We start from the raw sequence: 16999 nt of genomic DNA on the forward strand, positions 1-16999 counted from the left end.
GGGCTCCCCTGCAAACGGGTGGGAGGACACAAACATTTGAACGCATCTCCAATTACAACCCAGTGAAATGAGGTATAAAAGGAGAAATAAAAAAGGACACCCTCCTTCAAACGCACGTTACTCCTAGTGGACTATTAGCCAAGAAGAAGGAGGGGAGAACTCACTGCCGAAATCCTGGCGTTGCTTCCCGAAGCGTCAGCTACACGCTCTGCATTTCACGTTTGTGTTTCCTCGGGAGCTCAGGCTATCCCCAGAGCCCATCTCCCAAAACCGAGCTGTGCAATAGGACCTGACAGCGTCCTTTCCTCTGGAGCAAAGGACAGCGATGGTCAGGGCGGGTCGAGGGCGCCAGACCCCTTTTCTAGCGGGGCCAGGAACGACCCCACAGGCTTCGCGGGGGCCGGAGCAGCCTCGCTGGCTGGCTCTGCACCTCGGAGCTGCGGATCAGCAGTGACCTCCAGCGGCTGCTGCCAGACGCGGGGGGACGTGTCACCCCCAAATTTGTGCTGCTGCCACGGCCAGCACCCGTGGGGGCAGCAGGGGTGAGGGATCAGGCCACAGTCATGCCGGGCAGCTCACCGCCAGCAGAGCCAAACCCGTCCCGTGCAGCCACAGCCTGAGCCCAGAGCAGCCACCTTCCTCCTTTAGGAACGGGACCAGGCACTGAGCTGGTACCCAGTGCTCTGGTAGGTGGGTCCTCCAAAAGCCAAGCCTGCTCCAGCACATCACAGTCTGGGAGATGCCTGCAAGAAGCAGCACCCCAGATAGGCTGGTGGAGAGCAGGATGGGGAGGAGGACCACTCTTCTGCCTTGTCCCTCCTCACCTGGAGCTGCCCTATCTGGGGAAGGGGGCAAGTGGGTCTGAACTGAGATCTCCAGGTGGCCATGCAACACTCTCTGGGCCTTCAGGTTTGCCACCATAGACAACTTTTTAATTTTTTTTTCTCCTATAGGTCATTCTACCCCTGTACCCCTGGTACAGCTCTCAGGAGAACATATGGGCAACGGTCATCGGGGTGGGGGGTGATAAAACATTATCTGCATGCCTGCTGCAACTTTGTGCAGAGACAGAACTAACACAGGCAAGAGTGCACAAAAGCGATGGGACTGTGTGCGAGAGGAGAGACCCTCCTCCAGGGGAATAGGCCCTCTCAGGGAGGTAGCAGAGGCACATGTCTGTAGCATCAGGCTTCATTCTCTTATCCTCTGCTCCTGGGCAGCTTGCAGAAGGAGAGCAGCCTAGCAGGAACACAGGATTTTCTAATTGCTGAGCCTCAGAGACTCTGCAGACCCCAAGACCCCCAGGACTGAGAGAAGGGGCTTGTAACTCACCAAAGAGTGAAACCCAGCACTGAATGCAGTTTCCTGGCAATATCAAATCTACCGTACAAACAGAGACAGGCTACAACAGGCCCCAAAACCATGGCTGCAAAGCATGCAAGTGCTTTGGGCTGTGCATACAAGACATGCACGCCTGTCAGCCCTTCCTGCAGGTGGGATGTGTCCACAGGTATTCACCTGGGTTAGCCGTGGTGGAAGAAGTCACCCCAGAGCAGGTCAGAAGTACAGCAGCATGCTGGGAGAGAAGAGGAAGAAGAAGGACACAAGCAGAGCAGCTCTTCTGGGGAAGCACCAGCTGAAGGTTAGCTCTTCATAACCCACCCAGCAATCTGGGAGCACGTGCAAACGTCGCTCAGCTGCAGCTGGGCACAGCTGCGCGAGCGGCTGTGGAGGGAGGTTATCCCCAACGCAAGAGCCTGGAGGGGAAAGCTGAGGGCCAGAGCTGATGGACGAGCCAGGGAGGGAGCATGGGAACTGGGTGAGCTGAGGTGGCCAGGCCCCAGGACCGTGTTAAAAACCCTCCGGGGCAGTGTGTGCGTGCTCAGTTCTGTCTGCAAAGCTTCTGCCACGTGCCCCACCAGGGTCCCCTGCCACTCCGAACGCTTTACTGAAAAAGGCAATGCATTTTTGACGATCCGAGGTGATATTACAGTCCAGAGAGAGGACATTTCAATCAGAGGAGAAACAGAGAGGCCAAGCAGCTTTGGAGACAGCCCAAGCTTCTGGGCTATGGTTGAACACCCACGTAGGCATTCATCTGCCCTGGCAGAGGAGAAAGGCTTACAAAGGGCCGTGGGACTTGTGGATGACATAAGGAAAGATGCTCCCGAGTCTGATGTTAGCTAATCCAGTAACCTGAGGGAGCTACTTGGGATCAGCTCCCATCCACTCAGCACAGGATGCAACCACCACTGAAGGCTTCGAAAAGTGCCTTGGTTTGAACAGGTCGAGTGTGTCTGGTAACAGCTGGGTTTTAGCCAGACGAGCAGCTTGCAAGGAAGCACCAGCTTTCCTATGGGACTGTTCACCCCCCGCCACCCCGCTGCCTCCTCGCCTCTCAGAGCATGGTGACGTGATGCAGTGCTTGCAGAAGGTGTTTGGGGAGACATCTGGGGCCCCAGCTTCCACGTGGGACAAGTGTATCAAGGGCAACATCTGGGCCAGCTTCCTGCTTGGGCGCTCTCCCCCATATAGGCATAGCGTGTTGACTTTCTCAGCCCCTGGGACACCCTGGGCCATCTGCAAGGGCCACCAGTTAGGTTAGAAGCTGCTTCTGGGAACTCACATCCACTCAAAGCAACCAGCCGTGACGAGACAGAGAGAGCCAATAATTGTATTTATCTCCACCAATTTTCTTTGGGTGAAAACAGTCATTTCCTACCATTGCCCTTCCTACCTGTTCGATTACTCTCTGCCACTGTTATTCCATGGCTGAAAGACGTATAGAGGCACCTCCCTTGCTACTCCCCCCCCTTCCCTTAGCACGTTAAAACAGCATGCAATGGGACGTAGGTCCATCGGACCGTCCCCGCTACGGCTGCGATTGCCCTGGTGCTGCGAGGGACCGGGGTCTGGGGGCAACCGGCAGCCGTGGGCGCGCCGTGCTCCAACAGCAGCTGCAGAAGAGGGGCCGGTCCCAGTGCGGCAAGAAACCCGCTGGCCATAACCGTAACTGACTGCAAGCTCCCGCCGTTCCCTTTCAAAGCCAAAACTGAGGCCAACTGAGGCAGCTGACGGCTCGGCGGCTCAAGCTGAAATTAGCCGTCGTGACACTAAGCGCAACAGCAGCATCTGACCCAGCGGGTCGCTGTGGGTGGAAGAGCCTTTGCGTGAGCAACAGAGGTCTGCAGGCGGTTTACTGAGCGAGAGGGGAGCCCGCAGCGAGCCCCCCCCCCCAGCCGTCCCCACCTTGGGGTGCCTTGGAAGCCGAGGGGGGGGCTCATCGAGGCCGGGGACGGCGCGGCGCGCGCCCCCGCCGCGGGGCGGCCTCTCCCGCCGGCCCCCTCCTTTGGCGTGCCTCGTCCTTGAGCGCGCCTCCTTCCCAGCTGCTATCTAGCAGCGCCGGCCCCTATCATCAGGTGTTGGCCTTCGGGGGCGGCTATAAAGGCGGGGGGGGGAGGCGAGAGGCAGCCCCGCTCGGAGCCATGCTGCGGGCCACCGTCAAGCTGTGCTGCGGCATCGCGCACGACCACCTGCGCGGCCTGCCCGGTAAGCCCGGCTCGCCGAAAGCGGCGCCCTGCAAGGCACGCCGAGGCTACGCCTGGGCTCTCCCTCTCTCCCCCCCCCTCCCCAGGCCCGCAGACAGCGGCGCGGAAGGACGCGCGAGGACCGGCGTCGAGATGCTCCGGTGCAGGATGCGGGACGCCCTGCTGGCCGCCCCGCTCAGCAGGTCTCGCCGCCTCTCGGGTAGCTTCAAAACCGTCCCCTCTACTCGGGGCCAACAGCGCGGGCAGGGGCGCTGCAGGGTTGGGGGGGGGGGGGCGCACAAATTAAATCAGCTTCCAGCAAAGGTTACGGGCGCTTCTCAGCGTTTCGGCGCCCGGCCGCCGTGCCTGATCCCCCTCCTCGGCTCACATCGAGATTTGGGCTTCCCGGCCCCGCAGCCACGAGCATCTGCAGGGATGTGAAGCCGGGGGGGGGGGGGGAGCTTTCCACATTGACGTGCCCGTGCGCTTGCTCCTACAGGCGCGCGCCCAACCGCTGAAGGCGACCTGGGCCCCGGGCAGCTCTCCAGCCTGGACCTGTCCTACGTCAGCCAAGGAGAAAGGGCCCTGCGCAGGGCGCTGGGCATCTTGCAGCAGCACGACAGCTGGCAGGCAGAAACTATGCTGGTAAAAGCCCCCAAAACCTGTTGCCTTTGCTGCTCCGAGCCAGGCACAAATCCAGGGTCGAGACGTTATTTGGGGGAGGGGGGGGCACAGAGTTTGCTCCTCTTATTCCTTTTGGTGACAAGAGCAGGCAATCCAAAAGCTCAGCCGAATTATTTCGTTTAGCCCGCGGGACGCCTGCAAGCGGCGACTGCAGCGCGGAGGTTTTACTCGAAAGCGAATTTAAAACAACAACAGAAAAAAAAAAAAAAAGGGGGGGGGGGGAGTTGGGGATGGGGTTGAGCCGCAGCGGGGCTGGCGAGGCGGAGGGGAGCGGTGCCTTCAGCCGGGCTCTCGCAGGACGCGGGCGCCGCGGTGTCGAGCGCGGCCCTGCCGGGGCTGGGCAGGGTGTTTCGGGCCGAGGCGGTCCTGAGCGTGCCGGCGGCCCGGCTGCAGCGCGAGCTCTTCGAGGACATCGAGCGCATGCCCGAGTGGTACCCGGCCCTCAGCCACGTCAAGGTAGGCGCGATGCCGGGGTGGCGGGCGGCGGGAGGGGGGGGGGTCCAGCCATGCATGACCCCAAAGAGGTGGTTTTTTTTTTTTTTTGGGTGGGGGGCCCGGCAGGTGCTGCGGCGCGTGGGGCAGGACACGCTGCTGACGCACGAGGTGACGGCTCGGGGCGCCGGGCGGCTGGCGGGGCCGCGGGACTTCGTCAGCGTGCGGCACCGCGGCGCGGCCGGGGCCGCCCGCTACCTGGTGGGCACGGCCAGCGGCGGCCAGCGGCCGCCCCCGCGCCGCGGCTGCGTCAGGTAAGGGCTGGCCTGTCCCGGGGGGGGGTCCGGAGGGGGGGGTCCGGGGCGCAGGCTGACGGCGCATCCCGCCGGCAGGGCCGAGGCCAGGCTGAGCTGCATCGTCCTGCAGCCACTGCCCGGCGACCCCGGCCGGACCCGCTTCACCTGGCTCCTCTGCGTGGACCTCAAGGCAAGTCGCTCGCTGGCCCGCGGTTCCTCTGCTGCCCTCCTCCTCTCTCTTCTCTCCCCTTTTCCTCTTTTCTTTTTCCTCCTCTTTCCTCTTTTCCCTCCTCCTTTTTTTTCCTCTTTTCTCTTTCCTCCTTTTCCCTCCTTTCTTTTTTCCTTTTCTCTTTCCTCCTTTTTCCTCCTTTCTTTTTTCCTTTTTTTTCCTTCTTTTCCCTCCTTTCTTTTTTCTTTTCTCTTTTTCCTCCTTTCTCTTTTCCTTTCTTTTTTCCTCTCTTCTCTTTTCCTCTTTTCTTTTTCCTCCTCTTTCCTCTTTTCCCTCTTTTTCTTTTCTCTTTCCTCCTTTTCCTTTACTCTTTCCTCCTTTTCCCTTTTTTCCTCTTTCCTCTTTTTCCTCCTTTTCCCTCCTTTCTTTTTTCCTTTTCTCTTTTTCCTCCTTTTCCCTTTCTTTTTTCCCTCTTTTCTCTTTCCTCCTTTCTCTTTTCCTCTCTTTCTTTTTTCCTCTCTTCTCTTTTCCTCTTTTCTTTTTCCTACTCTTTCCTCTTTTCCCTCCTTTTTTTCTTTTCTCTTTCCTCCTTTTCCTTTTCTTTCCTCCTTTTCCCTCTTTTTCCCTCCTCTTTTCTCTCTTTTTCCTCCTTTTCCCTTTCTTTTCCTCTCTTCTCTTTTTCCTCCTTTTCCCTCCTTTCTTTTCCTCTCTTCTCTTTTTCCTCCTTTTCCCTCCTTTCTTTTCCTCTCTTCTCTTTTTCCTCCTTTTCCCTCCTTTCTTTTCCTCTCTTCTCTTTTTCCTCCTTTTCCCTCCTTTCTTTTTTCCTCTTTTCTCTTTTTCCTCCTTTTCTTTTCCCTTTTTTCCCTCTTCTTTTCTTTCCCTCTTGTTTTTCCTTCCCTCTTTTCTTTTTCCTTCCCTCTTTTGTTTTTCCTTTCTTTTTTCTCTTCTCTTTTTTCCTCTTCTTTTCCTCTTTTTCTTTTTCCTTCCCTCCATTTCCTTCCTTCCTTTTTCCTTCCCTCCCTTTTCCTCCTTTTATTCCTTCTTCCCTCTCCTCTTCTCCCCTCCTCCTTTTTCTTTTTTCCCCCTCTTTTCCAACTCACCGCGAACCAGCCCGAGCTCCCCCTAACCCCCCCGCTTGATGCTACGTTCTCAAAGGGCTGGATCCCCGCGTCCGTCCTCCGCCGCGTCCTGCCGCAGTGCCAAGCCGACTTCATCGGCCACCTCCGCCGGCGCCTCTCGGCTGCAGCGCGCCCCTGAGCCGCCGCCGGCCCCCCGCGAGAGAACCCGCTCCCGGGGCCGCCGCCGCGCTCGTCCCCCCCAACGCCGGGCCCGGGGCTGCGCGAGGCGCCCCCGACCCTTCCCCGTCGCTCCCCTCACCTCCAGCCCGTTTGCACCGCTGGCTTTATTTATTAGCCGGCGGGCTCCCCGTGGCCCTGCACCCCTTTATTTATTCTTGGAATGGCTAAAGCCTGTATTTATGCAGGGTTGCATGTATATACCCCTCTCTCTATACATTTACTCCTATGCCCCTAGCAGCGCATGCAGCCAAAGCGGGCACAGGCCACTACAGTCGTGCCGCGAGGGGCCAAGGTGCATTTTTTTTGCATCGCAACTCCTTCGATTGCCTTGATGCAACCTTGCTAGGTCTTCGTCTCGTTCATTTGGGGGAAGGAAAAAGGAAAAAACAAAATCACATTAAAAGAGCTGTGTGCGACGCTGGCTGATAAACAGGAGCCTTTGGGTTGGAAGAAAATAAGCCGCCGGTACCTTGTAACCGGGCCGCGCGGAGGGCGGTGGAGCTCTGCTCCTTCCCCGCTTCCTTGTCTTTCCCTCAGCCGGACGGGGAGGGAAGCACAGAGCCCAAAGGACGCGGCACCCCAAGGTTTGTCCCCCCCCTTCACTAACCACACACAGGTTACACCATCTTCTTATGGTATGTTGCCCCCTCCCACACACCAAAAAATATATATAGAAAGAGAGAGAGAGTTTGGTGTGGATTTTATTTTATTTTACTTTTTTTTTTTTACATTGTTAGAGTTCCAAAAAAAACCAACAAAATTAATAAATATTAAAAATTAAAAAAAGCTCTGAATCTCGTATGTACAAGACTTTATACACGGTAACACTGGACGAGGTCACATCGCGGGAACGACGCCGTGCGCCCGGCCGGCCCCGGAGCAGGCTGCGGCTGAGCGCGCGGGCGAGAGCAACCCCGGCGCCAGGGCCGCCTGCTAATTTTTGGAAAGTTGTTTTTTTTTTTTTTTTCCCAAGGTGGGGGGGTGTCCCCCTGCCGCAGCTGACACCCTGGCCCTGCTAAAGATTTGGCCAACCCGCGCGCCGGCCCCGCTCCCCTCCCCGTTCACGCGCCGAGCCCTGCCTCTCTCCGTCCGAGCCCTCCTGCCCGCTCCCGGGGCGGGCAGATGGCCTACAACCAAGCGAAACACACGGGATGTGGCCCTTCTAAAGTGCTGTGCAAACAAACGTACAGTGCCGGGCACAACGTTACGTGATGGCTTTACCCTTCCCACGCGACAAGAAAGCAGATCGGCTGCTTCCAGCTGTCCCAGACCAACCTTCCTCTCTCCTGCCTTTGCAACCGCTCGCACAACCCCTTCCTGCTACTTTTCTTGAAGCCAAAACCAAGCAGCTTCACCAGTCTGGCTTGCTCTAGCCCCTGTAGTCGTGTTCCTGGCACGTTTGTCTCCCCCCTTTGGCCCTGAAACACGTTGATACCCTAGAGACACCCGGCAAAGAGCTACGCAGCAGGTAGAACAAGAGTACGGCAGTCAGGGTGGTGGGACTGGGGACGCTGCAACGTGACGCTAGTTCAAAGGCGACCAAGAGCGGCAGAGGCTGCAAAGCCACCGCGGCACGACAGGCATTTCTAAAACGCGTTGGTGGCCTCTGATCATGTTCTTACTGCTCGCGTTACAGCTGGTCCTCACATAACAAGCCTCAGGAGAGAGGTTTGCGAGCTGGAGAGAGGCAAGGACCCTGGAGCGCCGTGGAGATGATGGCCAGCTCCACTAACATCACCGACCGCTGCGAGCGGCACCTTTCCTCAAGCCAGGATACATCTCATCAAGGGGCCCAGAAGGAGCCCTTGAAGCCCTCGGCCCAACGCGCCTTGCTGCAACGCACAACACAACCGGAAACCGATACCCAACACGAACATCTCCGCTAGCTCAGTCACCGCTCCGGAGAGGAGCTCAGGGACGTGGGGCAGCGAGGGCAGGCAGAGCTCATTCGAGTGCACCTACGGACTCAGGCATGCACACCCCGGGCATATCGGGCACCGTCTACTGACACGACAGCAACACGCAGGCGGCACCCAGGTCACCTCCGTCCTCACCACGCAACGCCGGAGAGACGCCAGTCCGCCGCTTTGGTCCTTTGGGCTCCCCTCAGCCACGTTCTCCAGGCTCCCTGCTCCAACGGGGAGCAGCAGCGCGGGCATCTTCCGACACTGTCCTCTGCTTGGCTGGCCCAATTATTTTCTTCTCCCCCACCCTGAAGCCTCCAGCCCCAGCTGGCTCACGGCGGCATCCACGCGGAGCGGTGGCCGGGCGAGGGCTGGACCGCAGGGCCGAGATCCTTTCTGTTGCGTTTTGCGTTATTGCTTGGGGGAGGAAGGAGGGAGGTGAGGGAAGAGCAAGAACAACCACCCCATCGTGTAGCACCTTGGTGGTGGGAGGCGGGGGGGGGGGGGGGGGGGGGGGAAGAGACCCGTCAGTTCAAGCCACCCATTGAGGTAAGAGCCCTGTCCCAGCGGCTGTGCGCTCCCGCCGGCGGGTTGGTCGCAGCCAAGCGCCTGTCGCTTTTTGTTCCTTTTGACCTTTTTCCGTGGCGCTGTCCAAATAAAATAAAAATAGAAATTAAAAAAAAAAAATTTTAAAAAGTGCCACAGCTGGGAAAGGGGGGAAAAAAATAATAACAACAACAATAATCACAAGCAAGCCAGCCGCTTTCCCGGGAACTTTCAGGGCGAGCCAGTTCGTTTCCAAGAAACTAAAAAATAAAATCACAGGTTTCCGAAGGGCAGCTGGGGAACGCAGCCGCTCTGCCCGCGAAAACCGTCGCCGGGGGAAAAGCGGGGGCAAGAACAAGAAAAAAAAAGGGAGAGAGAAAGAGAGAGGGAGGACGCGGGTGGCAGAAGGCTTCATGTGGCCGGCGGCGCGGCGGTCCGAAGCGGCGGCGGGGACGGGTCCGCGCCGGCGGCCCGAGGTCCCGGGGAGCCGGTGGCAGCCGGGACCCTCCGCGCGGAGGTCCGGGCCGTGGCGGGCAAGGAGAGCGGCGGAGCGGGGCTGGGAGAGGCCGCGTCCTCGGGGCCGCTCGGGTCCGTGCCGGCGGGCGAGCTGGCCGTGGAGGTTTTCTTGCCGCAGGATTCGCAGCAGAGCTTGTTGTAGCCGGGGATGGAGCAGTACCGGGCCAGGACTTCCATCTGGCAGAAGATGGACTTGTCCCCGAGGCAGGGCTCCTCTGGAGAGGGACAGGAGCAAAGCAGAGAGCGAGCGTCAGCCACGGGCATTTTGGCAGCGCTTGCATGGATGGAGCGGGGGGGATGAGGGAGCTGAGAAAAGACCACGGCGCGTAAGCCGAAACGCTCCTGGCTTCTGCGCGCGAGGGGAAAACGCGGAGTACGGGACTCTCCAAACGAGCATTGCAAAGAGCGGGCCACGAGGCGTCGCGCCCCAAAAGCCAGACCCCAGCGGGGGTAAACGCAGGAGGCTGCAGAAGAGCCGAGGTGGAAAGGAAACGGCATAAAAATCAGGAGGTGAAACGAGTGCAGGCTGCAGCCCCCAGCCTTCTTGCTGAGCAAAGGCATCCCAGCCCGGACCTCCACGGCTAGCCGAGGGCGTTATTCAAGTCGGTGGCGTTTGGGAGTATCAACTTGAGAAGGAAACGTCTGATTTCTAGCAGAAGGCAGAGGGAGGAGACCGCAGGAGATCCCCAACTCCACGAGATGGCAACCGAGCGTCAGGGTTTGCATCAGAGAGGCAGACGGCACCGATCAGCGGAGGGTGAAATTCACTGCCGCCCTGAAGTCACTCGGCGGTGCTGGACGTAGCCTTCCTTTGAACCCCTTGGCCATCACGCTGACCGCACCAGGGAGAGGCAGGGCAGGTCCCAGCCCCGAAAAGGGACTCGGGTTACACCTCTTCCCTGGTGCTCTCTGTTATGGGACATCAGCTTTTCAACTTCCCCCCCCGAGAAATTCGGACCTGCTCTTAAGTCACCTCCCCATCAGAGAGGCACGAGGACAAGGGCCACGGAGACGGTCTCCAAACCCTCGGTCCAAACCCTTTCCCCGAGCATACGGGCTCCCACCAAGGAAGGCCAAGAGAGTCAACAGGAAGACTTACTCGAGGAGATCTTGTTCACGGGATTTTTGGGTCCATCCTGGGGCACCCACTGCACTTTGGGCGTCACGTGGTCGCTGGTGTCGGCGTTGGCCGTGATGCTGGAGAGCTTCCCTGCAGAGAGAGCCGCGTCAGGGCAGGAGCCAAGGACAACGCGCAAAAGCCACCGATATTTGGGGCACCGAAAACACCTTGGAAGGGATTTTTTTTTTTTTTTTTTAAAAGAGGCTTTTAGAGGGATCGCCGTAAAAACCGCGCCCCGACGCAACGTCCGCTTGGCCCGGCGCGCCGCCTCCTCTCACCTGGGCAGCCGGCCGCGCGGCAGACCTGCACGGCCTCCGGCTTCTCGCCCTCGCACTGCCCGCCGCCGTCGCTGCCTTTGCACACCACCTGCCGCTGCTGGATGCCTTCGCCGCAGCTCGCCGAGCACTGCGCCCGACAACGGCCGCCGGCGAGGGGGGAAAAGAGAGAAAAAATTGAAAAAAAACCAAAAACAACCACAAGAGCCGGCCGAGACGCCCCAGAGCGCGGGAGCTTCCCGGGCCGCAGACAGCTCAGCCTTCCAAGCGGGAGCTGCTCCCGCTCCTTTTTCCGGGGCGGACTTCCGCAGAGCGCGCGGGCGCCTGCCTTCTCGCCGCCTCCCGAACGAACGAGGCGCCGAGCGTTTGCGCGCTCCGCGGGTGCGTCCTGCTCTCCCTTCCTCCCGCGCTCTCCTCGGTGGGCTGCTAGCACCCGTCTTCCTCCGCCGGAAGAGCTCACGTTCTCAGAAACCGCATCGAAAACCTGCCTGCCTCTTGCCCGCTTATTCCATCCCCACGCGCGGCAGACAGGGTCCGGCGCTCTCCGCGGGCAGCTCACCTGCGACCAGGCGCCCGTCCGCCACTGGGCCGGGCAGGGCAGGCGGCTGCAGGGCCTGCGGGTCTCCGGCCGCTCCCCGCTGCAGTACTTGGCGTGCACGGTGCGGTTGGTGCCGTTGTGCAGGTGCTGCACGCACTGCACGGCCCGCACCTGCAGCCCCAGCTTGCCGCAGGTTTTGCTGCAGGCGCCCCACTCCTCGGCCACCCAGCTGCAAAGGTTTAAAAGCAGCAACAGGTTAGCGGCGGGCAAGGAGAAGTCGTCCTAGGCGAGCTCCGGCACGGGCGGCCACGCTGGGGAACGGCTGGCCGGCCGAGGAGGACTTACGCCGGCTGGGAGCACTCGTGCAGGTTACACCGCCGCCGGATCGGCTTCGGCTTCTTGCCGTTGTCGCAGAAGTTCCTGTGCACCATCCGGTTGTCGCTTTTCCTCCGACAGCCGTACTTGGTGTACTGGATGCCTGGGGGGGGGGGGAGCAGAGGGGGGGTCATCCGGGCGCCCCGTCCTCCAGCTCCTCCTGCGCCCCACCAGCTCTCGGGTGCCAGGCTGCTCCAGGGCACGCCAACACAGCAAGGGGCCGCCAGGGCCAAGCGGGCTCAGCTCCCCAACTTTCTCCCCCCTCTCCACCCCCCAAAAACGCTCTGCCAAAACCCCAGGCCGAGATAGCGGCTGCTCAAGCAGGGAGCACGGACCGAGGGGTGCTCCCACGGAGCGCCTGATGGAGACACAGCCGCCGCAGCGCTACGAGCTTTTAATGAGCTACGAACTCAGCTTCGGTTTTCCAGATGGAGGAAAAAAAGCCACATCACAAGCACGGCCAAAACTGCTACAATTTGCCAAAGGAACTGCTCTTGCTTGGGAACGGACCAGGTCGGGGCCAGGCTAGCGCGACGCATGAACCGCCCGTCACCCTGCAGGGCGGCCCTGCCACATCGGGTCAGTGGAACGAGCAAGGGCTCGGTTTCCATCTCCGCAGGTCCTGAAGTCTTCCAACATCTACGCCTGCAGTTACGTGGAAAGGAGAGCAAGCTGGAGCCAGTGGATCTGCACAGCCTATTAAAACCTTCTCATTTATTTCAGCGCTCTTTCCACAGAGCTAAAGTTTGCTTGTTCTACGCTACACTTTCACCAGCCTTGGAAAGCAAGTCGCGAGCTGTCTGGTGCGAGGTGAAAGCGCGAGGTCTCATCTATCATTTCAGAGTCAGTTAAGTTAGAAGCAACCTCTGGAGGTCTCTGGCCCAGGCCCTTGCTCAGAGCAGGGCCAACTGCAAAGCTGCGTCCAACTGGTCATCTCCAGGCAAGGCTTTCACTAGCAAACACCCCAGCAGCAGCATGCAGGCACACGTGCTTCCTCTCTCAGCATAACTCTTTACCAGAGGGAGTAATCCAGCAGTGACCCCGCTGCGTATAACATACCCATGAGCTCACGTGCGCTACCTGACCTCCAATCACAGCAACGCCTGGCGTGTCTGCTCTACGTGGGCACCGCTTTCCATGCAAGTTTTCAGAACTGAGTCATCTTCAGCACCACTACTCCTTGGCTCAGAGTGGGTTAAAATCAGCCAATGGGTTCAAAAATGATTGCAGACACATGGATGGACAGACAAAAGCATGCACACACATGATCATATAAGCCTCTTTCCATAGGAAATCTGGCTAAAACACTCACCTTGCACACCTAAACCGCTCTAATAATAAGTTTTAACACTCATATTTCCATATGGTAGATTAACAGAAGTGCCAAGAACAGATGTATCACCCCATCAGGTTTGGGGAAGAAAGCTGGGCCTCCAAGCAGTACCGAAGGAAGCTGGATGTTCTCCTCTGACAAACTAGCTCTGAAGCCTTGCAAATTTGTCAAGGAGCAGATAATCAGCTTAAAAGAGCATCTGCAGGTTACCAAGCCAGAGATCTCCAAAAGGACTCATGCCCTGTCTAACAAAGCCAAGCAACCTCCCAAGTACATGTTGCAGCCTGCTACAAAGAAGGGGGAAGTACCTCCTCCGCACGCCTTCGAGCACTGAGACCAGCTCTTGAGGGCCCACTCGTAGGAATCCATCTCTTCCAGCAGGACGTTGTTGTTTCCAATCATGGGCAGCAGGTCCTCGTGGATGATGTACCTGTACATCAGGCTGCTCTTCGCCTCCTCCTCCTGAGGGACGACCTGGAGGCAGAGAAAGGACGATCGAAGTGGAGCAAAGAGGGGAAGGGAAGGAGACCATGGGAAGGGAGAAAGGAGGAGAGAATCAGAGACAAAGCAATGAACAAGGCCAGCGTGGTACTGTACACAGAACATAAAGAGCAGGAGAAACTAAAAATACAAGAGTTTCACAGGAGTGAAATTTAACAAGTGACAGCAGTAAGAGAGAGAGAGTAAATACCCATTTCAAATCCAGAAATCTCAGGCCAGTCCAAACCCTTTATTATCTCCAACAGGATTAGTTGGGCCACGAGCACTCACAGCCTACCCCGGGGGAACGTACCTCTCCAGTTGCACGTTTGGGCAGTGCTTTCCTTCTCAAACTCCAGCCTTGGCTTGCATGCCCCTGGCCTCTGCCCCGACCTGCAGAACCACATTCTGCGCCGAAAGCAAACGCCGGTCGCGGGGATGGGGACGGGAGCTCAGAGCTAACCTTCCCTGGATTACCCAGAGGATCTGATCTCTAACTCAGGGACAAACACCTGAGCAAAGCACCCTTACGCTATTCTTGTGCTCAGTTGATAGCGAAATGAGCTAGCTGAGCTCAAGTGACAGTTTTTAGTGACACGCCCTATACCCTTTCTCTGTAAAATTCTTCCATCGCCTCCTGCGTCCCGTCCCAGACCGTCCTCCTTCTCCGCATCGCTGCGCGACGGTCGCCCAGGCTCTCCCAGGGGACGCGTCGGCAGGACTCACCAAAACGCTGATGGCTTCGTGCAGAGGGCCGCTGGTTTTCAAGCTTTCCTTGCCATTTTCAACAGCGTATTCCCATTCTAAGCCCATCCCGATGAACACTTTGCTTTTGGCCTCTTTGCCCTTGGCATTAAGGATGAAGTCCCCTGTGGCTTGATTCTTAACAGCTGGAGAAAAGAAGTAGGTATTTATAAAGTCATTTCTTCTGGCCACTGCCTTCGAAGGACAGCGCAATGCCCCAGACAAGGTCCTCCCAGCAGGGTTTGTCAGAACGGGGCTTCGAGGTGAGAATATTCCCGGCGGAGCACAAGTCTCTGAAGCTCCTCTAAGCGGACGGTCTTGACCGACGTGTCCAGCACACTAACCCCGGACATCCCCCCTTGCACACTCCCGCATATGCCCCCCCTGCTATTGTGGTCCTCAGGACGGACCAACGGCTATACTGGGCTGGCCAGAATGCCAGAAGATTTCGTGAGGCAGGAAAGGACCGACTTCGCCCAGGAAGAGAGGCCCAGATCTACTCGTTTCGCTCAAGCAGGAGCTGGGCATTAAAATAGCCTTTTGCTCTCGATTACCACCCTCCAGGTGCGATGAGCTCCCTGCATTTCCTGCCTCCTCTGAAAGGGTGGCTCATGCAACTTTTAAGAAAGCTCAAGGTTTCTGTGTGGAAGTAGCACCCAGCAAAACCAATCTGCGCGCCTCTCAGCCCCCACAACAGCTCAGGACTCACCGATGCTGTGGGACGCTGGCTCCATCTCTTCTATCTGGACGTGCCTCGCCCCAGCAGGAATCTCAAACATCTTCGAGATGCCTACTGAAAGAGAGAGGGGGAGAGAAAGGAGGGATGGAAGGAAAGAGCAAGCTTCAGGAAAACAAACAGCAGAGCAGTGGCGTGTGCTGCACCCAGACACCACCTCTTTGGGGTGCTGCAGTGGGATGGAGGTGGCTCCGGGGTGCTCCCCGTCCCTCCAGCTCTCAGAGCCGGATGAGCTCTGCTTTGATTGCTCCGCTCTCCTGCCAGGTCTGAAGACCTGAAATATAGCAGCCACTTACTGGGACTAGTCAGCAGCCCACTCTTCCATAGCAGTGGGTCAAAAACCAGATGTGATTCAGATGCACAGCAAATCTGGGGATCCCTACTGGGAAGTTGCAAGAATACGAGGGTTTTTGTCGTCTCAATCTTTAGCGCTCGCTACTGTTTGTGGGAGCAATCCCTTAAGACGATTCAGGCTTTGCAGCTGCCAGGGCTGGAGTCTTCCCCCCAAAACCTGCCAGTCTCCCGTGGCACCCCCTTTCCCTATGTGGCGCTCCCCAGAGCTGGCCAACCGAAGGTCAGTTGGAGAATGAGCCAGACCACGGTCTGCAGAGAGAGGTGTCACACGCCATTGCCTTCTCACCCAGCTGCTTCGGGGTCTTGGCCAACGTGCCCTTCACCGTCCGGCAGTGAGAGTTGTCCCCACCGCACACGCCACACTTGTCGTCCTGCTTCAGCGAGCCGACCTCCTTGTCGCAGCCAACGTGCTGTCGCCCCAGGGCGGGAGGGAAGGACGGGGTTAGGTCTCCCCTGCTCGGCAGCTCCACGCTCGTCGTCACCACCAGCCTTCGCCACCCGTCCTGCCCTCCCCAGAGCTGCGCGCAGGGCCGGTCAGCGGGGAGGGCGAGCCCCTTACCACGCACTCGCCCCGGACGCAGATGCTGTACGGGTCTCTGTAGCTGCACCTGGTGCCGTCGTGAACCACCTGATTCATGAACACCACGTCCCCCGTCCCCTCGGACTGGCAGATCAGCTCACACTTCTGGGCATCTGAGACGAAACAAACAGGAAGGGAGAAGGGGGGGGAAAAAGAGGAAAAACAGGTTGGTGGAAATACATTAGGTTGATCAAAAATAAAAACCCCTCTCAACTCACGCCCCTGAGCACAGCCAGAAGATTCCTCAAGTCCAGGCTCTTCCTGATGGACGTTTTACCATGTCCACTTGCTGCTCGAGAGCCTGTACTTTCACCCAGCACGCTACAGAAAGTGAGACGAGGCAGCAAATGGAAGGAGCACAACCGGACAAGCTACTCCCACACTGCAACGCGAACCGTTTGGCTGCGTGCAAGAGGAATACGAAAGCAGGCACGCGGACCTGGCTCCGATTCCAGCACGGAGCAGCGTGCGCCCCGCTGCAGCTCCACGGGACGGCAGGCAAGATCATCACCCCACTGCTTCCCTCCATGGGATGTGGACGGATCCGAGAGCAGAGTTAGCACCGCACCATCTCCAAGGAAAACAAACCTTCTGTGTGCCAAAGTACACAGAAAGGGGTAATAAAAACTTAAGATTTGTGCAAACTGATTTATCTCCATTTACGATTATGAGCAGTTCTTCAGCTGACACAGGAGGAGCAGGGAGAGGTTTCAGCACTGGCTGATTTTCTCAGCCCTCCTCTGCTGCCCTTTGGGACAGCACAAATCAGAGCAACGCCTGGGTTTCTCTAAGTTAAGGGCAAGCAGAAGAGAATTATTTGTGAGGGCTTTTGTGCCTTGTTTTCCAGCTCAGGAGCTTCCTACAGCCCAATCTCTGTGCAGCAGTCACGGTCTCCTTTCCGAGGCACTTTCCACCAGCACAGCTTCCGCTGGGAGGGAAGAAAATTTGGCTACCGCTGCTTTCTTGGGTGAGAGTCCTACTAACCAAAAGCAGCAAAGGTGGTGGGGCAATATGGGAGGGAGGTATACCTCTAGGTCTAGCTAGAGAGCCAAAACTTGCTAGAGCGCTGTAGCTCTACAGCTAGAGAGCCAC

At 58.1% G+C, this 16999-nt stretch overlaps 2 protein-coding genes across 6 annotated transcripts in view; one reads left to right on the plus strand and one right to left on the minus strand.

Moving 5' to 3' along the window:
- Window positions 1-3485: 3485 nt before the first annotated feature.
- Window positions 3486-6365, plus strand: LOC138067871 (steroidogenic acute regulatory protein, mitochondrial-like). The gene is made up of 6 exons (XM_068951176.1): window positions 3486-3549; window positions 4027-4172; window positions 4509-4667; window positions 4773-4957; window positions 5036-5129; window positions 6264-6365. The coding sequence occupies exons 1-6, from the start codon at window positions 3486-3488 to the stop codon at window positions 6363-6365; spliced, it is 750 nt and encodes a 249-aa protein (XP_068807277.1).
- A 724-nt stretch (window positions 6366-7089) lies between these two features.
- ADAMTS14 (ADAM metallopeptidase with thrombospondin type 1 motif 14) overlaps window positions 7090-16999 on the minus strand; it is a 38507-nt gene continuing 28597 nt past the window's right edge. For 3 of the 5 annotated variants that reach the window (XM_068950967.1, XM_068950965.1, XM_068950963.1), the window contains 10 exons: window positions 15887-16020; window positions 15614-15737; window positions 14947-15030; window positions 14220-14383; window positions 13322-13487; window positions 11651-11783; window positions 11327-11534; window positions 10771-10897; window positions 10472-10582; window positions 7090-9587 (listed from right to left, as the gene is read on the minus strand). In XM_068950967.1, coding sequence (XP_068807068.1) covers window positions 9268-9587; window positions 10472-10582; window positions 10771-10897; window positions 11327-11534; window positions 11651-11783; window positions 13322-13487; window positions 14220-14383; window positions 14947-15030; window positions 15614-15737; window positions 15887-16020 — 1571 coding nt within the window. In that variant the 3' untranslated portion in view covers window positions 7090-9267. The remainder of the gene's footprint in view (window positions 9588-10471; window positions 10583-10770; window positions 10898-11326; window positions 11535-11650; window positions 11784-13321; window positions 13488-14219; window positions 14384-14946; window positions 15031-15613; window positions 15738-15886; window positions 16021-16999) is intronic. The other 2 variants (XM_068950964.1, XM_068950966.1) reach the window with 2 other exon arrangements.

The sequence above is a fragment of the Struthio camelus genome, chromosome 7 (genome assembly GCF_040807025.1).
Source record: "Struthio camelus isolate bStrCam1 chromosome 7, bStrCam1.hap1, whole genome shotgun sequence".
Classification (NCBI taxonomy): domain Eukaryota; kingdom Metazoa; phylum Chordata; class Aves; order Struthioniformes; family Struthionidae; genus Struthio; species Struthio camelus.